This window comes from Andrographis paniculata, unplaced genomic scaffold, assembly GCF_009805555.1.
Source record: "Andrographis paniculata isolate CXL003 unplaced genomic scaffold, ASM980555v1 Contig69END, whole genome shotgun sequence".
In the NCBI taxonomy this organism is placed as follows: domain Eukaryota; kingdom Viridiplantae; phylum Streptophyta; class Magnoliopsida; order Lamiales; family Acanthaceae; genus Andrographis; species Andrographis paniculata.
In genome coordinates this window covers 2,408,132-2,417,524 of record NW_026137605.1, presented here as the reverse complement: position 1 = coordinate 2,417,524, position 9,393 = coordinate 2,408,132, and the positions used below count along the sequence as shown (strand labels likewise).

Here is a 9,393-nt window from a genome sequence, read left to right as displayed (position 1 = left end):
CTTAAATATTCTTTGAAGAAAACGTTCAGAACCGTCGCACTGTTTCACCAACCGTTCCCACCAGTTACAGAACTCAGAACTGCCTCTTTCATTGACACATGTCTTTAACCGCCTCGCCAACCGCATAACCCAACGACCGACCAACCGACCAATCTAGATACATAATTGGTCGCCAGATCAAAAGACTCACTGGTCGCCCCATCAAACGACCACTATTTGGTCTCTTCAATCGTCTGACCTATCAACAGACCTTTCTTCGCCCGACTTCCTTTTTCGACCGACCCCCATAGCAGCCAACCTTTGTATCAACCGACCCATTTATCCGACTGCGGATAATCCGACCTGCTTGCCCGACCGCGGACCATCTGACTTGCTTATCTGATTGAGAACCAACCGACTGAGAACCCACCGACTGACTCTAGATACCTTATTATTATTATTATTATTATTATTATTATTATTATTATTATTATTATTTTTTGTGCGTAACAAATATATAAGAATTTTTTTGTATTAATACGTGATAATTTTTTAGAAAATAAAAAATAAATACTGTTGAGTTAAATAAATAAAAATAGTAAAAAGGATATACTTTGTTGAAAGAAAATGAATAATATATATATAAAGAGAGAATAAGGTTTGTATTTATTTTAATTTTGAAAGTTGTATTTATCCATTCAGTCACATGAATCTATACATTCATGTAAGTAATACTTTAATCATTAATTTGATCCAATAATGAGATGCTTTTGTGTCTCAATAAAGGCACCTTTGCCGCTCACTCCGTATAATAATAATAATAATAATAATAATAATAATAATAATAGGAGCAATTAATTATATCCTATTTAAAATTAATTTTATCATTTTTGGTCTTACTAAAAAATATTTATTAAAACTAATTTCACATAAAAATAAAATTCATTATCTTAGTCTCACCGTTTAAATTTTATTAGATTGTGCTGACGTGGCAGTTCAGGTCTGACAGTTGAGTCAGATTGAACACGGTCGTGCCACATGGAACACGACCGTGTTCATACAAATACACCCGTGTTCAAACTCAGATCATCACTTGATCTTAACCTATGATCTTAATTAATATTTCTTAAGTATTAATTAAATGTCTACTACTGTCAAAAACAAAAATAGCAAACAATCTGACAGTACGATTAGTAAACCTAAGACTAAAATTAGTGAAGAAAAGGCAATTCAATTTCCTAGGGCACCAGTTTTTGGATGAGACATGTGACTGATGATTTAAATCTAATTTGGGATATATATATTTATATTTATAGTATAGTGTGACTGTGTAGACTGTAGAGAGACAACAGAAGTTGGGTAGTTGGAACGTGGGATGTCTGTCAATATCACAAATGACGTAGCACTCCTACTCACCGTCCGATCGATCCACCCATTTCCCACCGTCCGATCGGCCTTCTCTGGATTTCCTCCAATCACCAACACGGATAGAGACTCCCCACCCCACCCCACCATCGGCACTTCACCATCTTCATCACCAAAGCTTCTCTTCCAAATCCATGGCGGATCTTCATCCTCCCTATAAATACCTCCCTTCCTTCCACACTTTCCCACACACATTTGTTCCCCTCCGTTCGCTCTGTTTTCAGAGCTCACGCGTTTATTCCGTCCCCTAGGGTTTTCTTCAACCCTAATTTCTATTTTCATTTTCCACGGCAATTAAGCTTCCAATCTTCTTCTTATTCTTCCTCATTGTTCTTTTGATTTCGAATTTTTCTGTAAATTCGAATTCCGATGACGATTAAGCCAACTGTAAGGATCGCGGAGAGGAAATTGGTGGTGAAGGACAGAACAATCCTCACCAACGTGCCGGAAAACGTCGTCGGCGCCTCCGGCGCCGCCGCCGGCCCGGCGGAGGGCGTGTTTCTAGGGGCGGTTTTCGACGAAGACAGCTGCCGCCATGTCGTCTCTCTCGGTACTCTCCGCGACGTCCGATTTCTCGCCTGTTTCAGATTCAAGCTATGGTGGATGGCGCAGAAAATGGGCGACGCCGGCCGCGAAATCCCCCTGGAAACTCAGTTCCTCCTCGTGGAGACGAAGGACGGCTCGCAGCTCGAATCCGCCGTCGCCGGAGATTCTGACCACAAAATCGTCTACACCGTCTTCCTCCCCCTCATCGAAGGTCCCTTCAAAGCCTGCCTCCAAGGCAACGCCGCCGACGAGCTCGAGCTCTGCCTCGAAACCGGCGACTCCGCCACCGTCGGCTCCGCCTTCACCCACGCCGTCTACATCAGCGCCGGCACCGACCCCTACGCCACCATCCACGACGCAATCAAGGCCGTCAAATCACACCTCGGAACCTTCCGCCTCCGCCCGGAGAAAAAACTCCCCGGAATCGTCGATTACTTCGGCTGGTGCACGTGGGACGCCTTCTACCAAGAGGTCACTCAGGAAGGCGTCGCCGCCGGCCTGCAGAGCCTCAACTCCGGCCACACGCCGCCCAAATTCGTCATCATCGACGACGGCTGGCAATCCGTCGCCTCCGACGGCAGCAAGCCGGAGGAGCTCCTCCGCCTCACCGGAATCAAAGAGAATTCCAAATTCCAGAAGAAGGAAGATCCATCTCAGGGCATCAAGAACATCGTCAACATCGCCAAGAATCAACACGGCCTCAAACACGTCTACGTCTGGCACGCCATCACCGGCTACTGGGGCGGCGTCCGCCCCGGCGTCAAGGAGATGGAACAGTACGAATCGGCGATGCAATACCCCAACGTGTCGAAAGGCGTCCTCGCCAACGAGCCCGGCTGGAAAACCGACGTCATAGCCATCCAAGGATTGGGACTTGTCAACCCCAAGAACGTCTACAAGTTCTACAATGAGTTGCACAGCTACCTCGCCGCTGCCGGCGTAGACGGCGTCAAGGTCGACGTGCAGTGCATACTCGAGACCCTCGGCGCCGGGCTCGGCGGCAGAGTCGAGCTCACACGCCAGTATCATCAAGCGCTCGATGCCTCCGTTGCTCGGAACTTCCCCGACAATGGCTGCATTGCTTGTATGAGCCATAATCTCGAGTCGCTCTATTGGTACGGTGCTGATTTTTGACATTTTTTCAATAATTAGTGGTAGTGTTTTTTTCGTTGTAATTGGCTTAATTTTGTTACGTGGTTGCGACAGCTCGAAGCAGACGGCGATCGTGCGAGCCTCCGACGATTTCTACCCGAGGGATCCGGTGTCACACACGATCCACATCGCCGCCGTCGCGTATAACAGCGTGTTTTTAGGGGAGGTGATGCTGCCGGATTGGGACATGTTCCATTCTTTCCATCCGGCTGCTGAGTACCACGGCTCGGCGAGGGCAATCAGCGGAGGACCCGTCTATGTTAGGTGAGGAAAACGAATACGCCGGTTTTGATGATGCGCGAGTCGTGACCGATGGTGCTGGATAATTGATATACCTCGATTTGTTTTGCAGCGATGCACCGGGGAAGCACAACTTCGATCTTCTAAGGAAGCTTGTATTGCCGGATGGGTCGGTCCTCCGGGCCCGATTACCCGGCCGGCCGACTAAGGATTGCCTGTTCTCCGACCCAGCCCGTGACGGCGTTAGGTGAGGGAGTTTGCGAATGTTTTCAACTGATTCGGAGATTTATAGGTGTCGATTTTTAACTTTGTCGATGATGTTTTACTACAGCCTGTTGAAGATATGGAACATGAACAAGTTTACCGGGGTGCTCGGCGTGTACAACTGCCAAGGTGCGGCGTGGAATGCCGAGGAGAGGAAGAACACGTTCCACCAGACGACAGCGGAGGCGATCACCGGCTGTGTCCGTGGCTGCGACGTCCATCTGATATCGGAAGCGGCTGCCGGGGAGTCTGACTGGAACGGAGACGTGGCGCTCTACTCTCACCGGGTTGGCGAAGTTATCATCCTCCCGCACAACGTGGCGATGCCGGTATCCCTCAAGGTGTTGGAGCATGAGATCTTTACGGTGACGCCAATCAAAGTATTGGCACCCGGCATCAGCTTTGCACCGTTTGGGCTCATCAACATGTTCAATGCCGGCGGGGCGATAGAAGCGCTCGAGTACGAAGTGAAGGCGCCGTCGGGAATGGAGAGCGGGTATGATCGCGAAGAACGAGTCGAGAACTTGAGCGCAACGGCTGTTGCCGTCGTTTCCATGGAAGTGAAGGGGTGTGGGAGTTTTGGGGTGTACTCGTCGACGAAGCCGAGGAAGTGCGTCGTGGGATCGGAAGAGGTTGATTTTGACTACGAGTCGGCATCAGGGCTGGCGACGGTGAAGTTGCCGGAGATGCCGCTGGAGGAGGCGAAGGTTCATAGAGTTAAGATGGAGATATGAGAAGGTGTTGTAAGGAATTTAATTGATTGTTTGTTTGGGAAGAGGGAATGGAATGAAGAACGTACGTTTGAGCATATTTACAGGGTAAACTCACTTAAACCAAAAAAAAAATCAAAACAAACATGATAATAGTATGATATCTTGACACAAATATTATACAATAAGACTTCAAAGATATGTGGTCGATCGATCGTTTGATTATGCATGCAGCAAATTCTAGTCTAAAAAAAAACATTCCTACCTAATACTAAACTTAACTAAATTGGTAGTTCCATTTTCACACCAGGATCGGATTGAATCTCCATTCTCTCCGATTGAAGCCAATCCTTGGCGCAAATGAGGGCCTCGACCGTCTCCGGCCGCAACGAGCACCGGTAGCTATCCATCTCCTTGCGCACGGTATCAAACACAGCACCCGGAGGCACAGTACAGACAGGTATCGACAGGATGTCTCGAGCCATCTTGGAGAGTGTCGGATACTTGATCCGGTTAAGTTTCCACCACCCGATCACATCGAATTCGTGCACTCGCGGCAGAAGGCTCTCTCCCAGATACAGATCCAACTCGGATTTCGAATCCTGGCTTGCTGTTTCCATGATATAGACGTCGAAATCTGAGAGTCCGAGACCGTTGCCTGAGGTTCCCATTCCTTGTGCATCCTCAGGTTTGGGACCCATTCCATTGGCTTCTTCGGTGTATGCCGGAGTTAGGGTCAGCGGGAGAGCTATGTACTCGAGAAATAGCTCGTGGATGCCGTCATCAACTATTTTGACATATGAGGCAGCCTCCTCGCCGTATATCTTTGAGAAACTGAACTCGACGAGCTTCATTTTGAACCGGGGGTCCATAACCACAGAAAGTGCTAGAATAAAGCAGCAACTCTTCCAGTATTTATCGAACCTCTCTTGCATAAGCTTGGTCAGGGAACTCACAAAGGGGTCTTCGTTGGTTGCTGCGCGCGCCAATTCTAACTGAATCTTCCACGCTTCATGGAAATAAGCATTTGTTGTCGGAGTAGCTCCAGTGGTCAGAAGATTGGCTGTGTCGAAGAATGGTTTTAGATGACTGCAGAGAATCTCTATTTGCCTCCAATCTTCAGCCGAGGGGGCGTCCTTATAGTCGGGATCAGAAGTATCCAAGCAAGAGAAGACTTCCTTCAATTCAGACGCAGCCAACAACATTTCATAAGTCGTGTTCCACTGAGTTTGGACGTCAACGGAAAGTGTCTTCGAGCTAGGCACTTGAAGTTGCTGCTTTAGGTCGACAAACTTCTCCTCGCGAGATTCTGAAGTCTTGACATACTTGACGCTGTCCCTAACTTTCTTAACAATGCCCTGAACCGAAGCTAATACCTCCTGGACAATGTTGCTTAGGGATCGTGCGAGGCAATTCCCCAACAACAGCTGGCCACCAAGAACCGAGGGGTTCTTAACCGAAAGCAATGCTCGAAGATTGTCAATTGCGCCATCACTCAGCTGTTGGTTTATAGCTACAGAGAATAACTTGCCGTCCATATTCCAGTCGGACAGGCATGCAGCGACAGAATGGCTGAAAGCAGTATCAGAGTCGAGATAAGGCTCCATGATCACATTAAGCAGCTTATGGTGCATTTTCCATTCACTATCAACAAACTGGCCCCTAACAAACACATATCCGGTAGTTTGGCATGAGGACCATAAATCCAGAGTAAGGCAGATTCGCCCGGGCACCCCCTCGATAACTTTCTGAATGATCTGCTTCTCCCTCAGATAAGTTGCAACACAGTCTCCCTGCACGGTATTAAAGCTGACCATATCAAAGCGAGGTTGTAAATTCCGAACAAAGGCCACAAAACCTGGTTGTTCCACCATGTGCAGGGGATAGTCATGCATAATAATCATCCTAGCAATCTCATGTCGGCACCGATCTGCATCAAAGTTCATTAAAGGTACGCTGCCTGCTTGTCGATAGCGTCGTTTTGGTGTGTCAGTAAATGTGCTAATCTTCGAAGGAGCACTGTATGGGGTGATCTGATTCTTCTCCTGATTGCGCAACACCATCGGGCAGGCCCCCTTTGCAATGTGACGCTTTAGATGACTCGTACCAGCTACCTTATTCCCTGTGCTGTATGCGAATGTTTGTTTGCATTGCTTACAGCAAGCCTTCCTGCATCCGGGACCAAAATTCTCGATGGTGAAATGTTCCCACACAACCGACTTCTTTTTCCTCCGCTTTGGGGCCGGAGCTGTTTCAGTGTCACCCTCTGGCATCTCTATATAGGCAGGCTGAGGCTCTAAAATGTCAAGTTGCATTTCTGACTCAATGGCTTCTGTATCCATAGGAACAAGCTCATTATTCATGACCATATCCTGGTTTTCCATCTCCATCTTGGCTGGCTAAACTTTAGCTAACCTCCTGCATATTCAAGAAAACAATCATAAGCTAAGTTCAGGGATCGAAGCCTAAAAACACACAAAGCTATACACCAAAATGATGGTATGTTATCACGGTAGCCCACTGCAATTATTGGCAAAAAAATAAAAATTACATCTCTTCTAAATGAGAAATTGTCAAACCATCCTGATAACATTACTCAATCAAGTATAACATTTGAAGTCACAATAGATCGGACTCCTAAATTTAAAAATGAAATTTCATGAATAGCACACTATGAATGTGACAGACTAAATATTTCAAAAATTAAAACACATTCAAGAACAGATGGCCATGGAAGAAACACGTTTAACGCAATAGTGGAGTAAAACAGAAACAATCGGCCATTGGACACTGGGGATGAATTGAATTTCGAGTATAGTCAAGTGCGCCGAGGGGTTTAGTGTGATGCTTGACAGATGGGCCTTGCGGCATGGCATCACCCACCCAGGCACCATGTACTATGATTTGTCAAGAACCCACAACCACAAAAGGCTTAAAAGATGATATTTACAGTTTCTAAATCGTTCTTTAACCAGGGCCCAACTGGGCCTGGTTTCACCCAAGAAATGGAAACAACACACGTTATTGAACACGATGGTATGTATGCATGTATCCATGCCCGAATATCACAATTACAAAAAAAAAACCCTACCACGAATCACAGGATCCAAATCCAATTCACAGATTTTTAACCTTTAACAGCACAGGATGCATATGAACAAGTTAGCGACAAAAAACACAAGGGAAAGCAGATTTGGTGCTCTTCGTCACAAGCCATGGGCTTCAAGAATCAAATCTAAAGCCCATCTACCCAGAAACTTGAACTGAATAGCAATATTCATCAGAAAACAGGACATTAATAAACCCACTCAATTCCATAAATATCATTATGTGACAAGCTACAAACAAGGAAAGCCTTCCAACAGCAGATTTTAGAACCTTTAACACACTCGAAAACAGGAGCGAAACGAAGTCAAACACATTTCAAACCATCAAAGGAAACAAACTCAGCACAGAACTTTAAGATCCGATAGCTCCAAGAGCCAGCGACACATAACAATTCAAATTCAATTTCAAAACAGCATAATCAAACAAAGAATCCAAAGAAAACACGAACAGATGCCAATCTCGAGTCAACCCCACAAAATCAAAAGAAAAAACGCCACAGAGCAACAACAACAACAATTGCCAACCAAATCAAAACCAAAATTCAAATCGAAAACCACAACGATCCACAAAAATTCCCACAAATCAAAGCCGCAATCCATACCAGCTAAAAGAAGAAGATCTCGCAGCAAATCCACGCCGGAGCGGCGCGATTCCGAGGTTTCAGATCTAGGGTTCCGAAGGCCGAGACCCTCGATCGGCAAATTGGGCTTGCAATTGGACCCGCGGAGAGATCGAGTTTGGGGATCGGTTCGAAATCGAGAGACGTGAACGATATTAGGGTTTGTTTGTTGGCGGAAAACAAAACATATATTAAACCAAATTAGATATGGACTTTGGGTCCGGTTCGGTCCATATACTTTACACATCTTCATATTAGGTCAGACCACGCGGCCCGTCCGCCTATAATAAACTACTAGTACATCATTATCATCCAATTTGAGCCAACATAAAATACTACTCCTACAACTTACAACTTAATTTTTTATTTATTAGTTCAAAAAATTATTTTTATTTAAATTATAATAACTATATTTTATCAAAAACATTATTTTATGTTTATAACTAATTTAAAGTACAACAAATTCAATTTAAATCCCTCTCCTCTAAAAATTATTTATGTTCAGTCATTCTTTCTATTTCTATTAAACTGCGCTACCTATTTTTATTAATTTCTTACATATTTCTCTCTATTTAATTTTTTCTTTCATTATTACCCTTATTTTTTAAAAAGATAATATTACCCTTATTTTTCTTATTCCCAAATTCTCTCCTTTTCTATTTTTCCTCTCAATTGATTCATTTTGTGTGAAATTAAACAACCCATTAATGTCCAACAATTCTTCTCCTACGGATATCATTTCAAAAAAAATGCAAGAAATCTCAATAATTGGCAAACATAAGAAATATTGGTGAATATCGAATGTATTTTGAACATAGGTGTGCAGAAATACAAACTCAATCTTCTTGTTTTCCCGGTGCACTTCTCTATCCTTAAGGAAGACAAAGTAAGGAATCTCAATGTCTTTATTTTGATGATCAAATATAGCACAAGAAAATTTTTTTATATATTTGTTTCTAATATCTTCGACGGTATTATGGATTGTTCAAATAATTTATTTTTCTATCAAAGCGGTGAATGTTTCTTTTTGGTGGAAAGAAACAAAATAACAGTTTATTGAAGAATAAAGTTTCTAATGTATATCATTGATTTTTTTTTTTTTAACCTTTTTAAAATTTAAGTTTTTGGATTTAAAGTTCAAAGTTTAAGATTTATAATTTGTGATATGATCACAATAGTGATAGAGGTGTGTAATTGAATAGATGACCACATAATCTATACAATATGATCGCAATGCACATATATTATACGATCATCTATTTGATTTTACCAAAGTATATAAATAATAAATATGAACATTATTGTGTTTCATATATACACATCTAACTCTTGAAGACATAATATTATGAC

At 43.8% G+C, this 9,393-nt stretch overlaps 2 protein-coding genes across 2 annotated transcripts; one reads left to right on the top strand and one right to left on the bottom strand.

The window, feature by feature from the left end:
- The first annotated feature begins 1,521 nt into the window (after positions 1–1,521).
- On the top strand, positions 1,522–4,414 carry LOC127263476 (probable galactinol--sucrose galactosyltransferase 6). The gene is made up of 4 exons (XM_051292516.1): positions 1,522–3,065; positions 3,157–3,366; positions 3,455–3,589; positions 3,674–4,414. The coding sequence occupies exons 1-4, from the start codon at positions 1,774–1,776 to the stop codon at positions 4,338–4,340; spliced, it is 2,304 nt and encodes a 767-aa protein (XP_051148473.1). The 5' UTR covers positions 1,522–1,773; the 3' UTR covers positions 4,341–4,414.
- A 65-nt stretch (positions 4,415–4,479) lies between these two features.
- Positions 4,480–8,235, bottom strand: LOC127263477 (zinc finger BED domain-containing protein DAYSLEEPER-like). The gene is made up of 2 exons (XM_051292517.1): positions 8,026–8,235; positions 4,480–6,734 (listed from the first exon to the last, which is right to left on the bottom strand). The coding sequence occupies exon 2, from the start codon at positions 6,704–6,706 to the stop codon at positions 4,598–4,600; it is 2,109 nt and encodes a 702-aa protein (XP_051148474.1). The 5' UTR covers positions 6,707–6,734; positions 8,026–8,235; the 3' UTR covers positions 4,480–4,597.
- Between the last annotated feature and the right edge of the window lie 1,158 nt (positions 8,236–9,393).

Bases quoted from the DNA above. Each gene is read 5' to 3' on its own strand.
- LOC127263477 (XM_051292517.1), bottom strand. From the start codon at position 6,706: ATGGAGATGGAAAACCAGGATATGGTCATGAATAATGAGCTTGTTCCT.
- LOC127263476 (XM_051292516.1), top strand. From the start codon at position 1,774: ATGACGATTAAGCCAACTGTAAGGATCGCGGAGAGGAAATTGGTGGTG. The intron at 3,066-3,156 runs GTACGGTGCTGA...TGGTTGCGACAG, and splicing joins AATCTCGAGTCGCTCTATTG to CTCGAAGCAGACGGCGATCG. The intron at 3,590-3,673 runs GTGAGGGAGTTT...GTTTTACTACAG, and splicing joins CCAGCCCGTGACGGCGTTAG to CCTGTTGAAGATATGGAACA.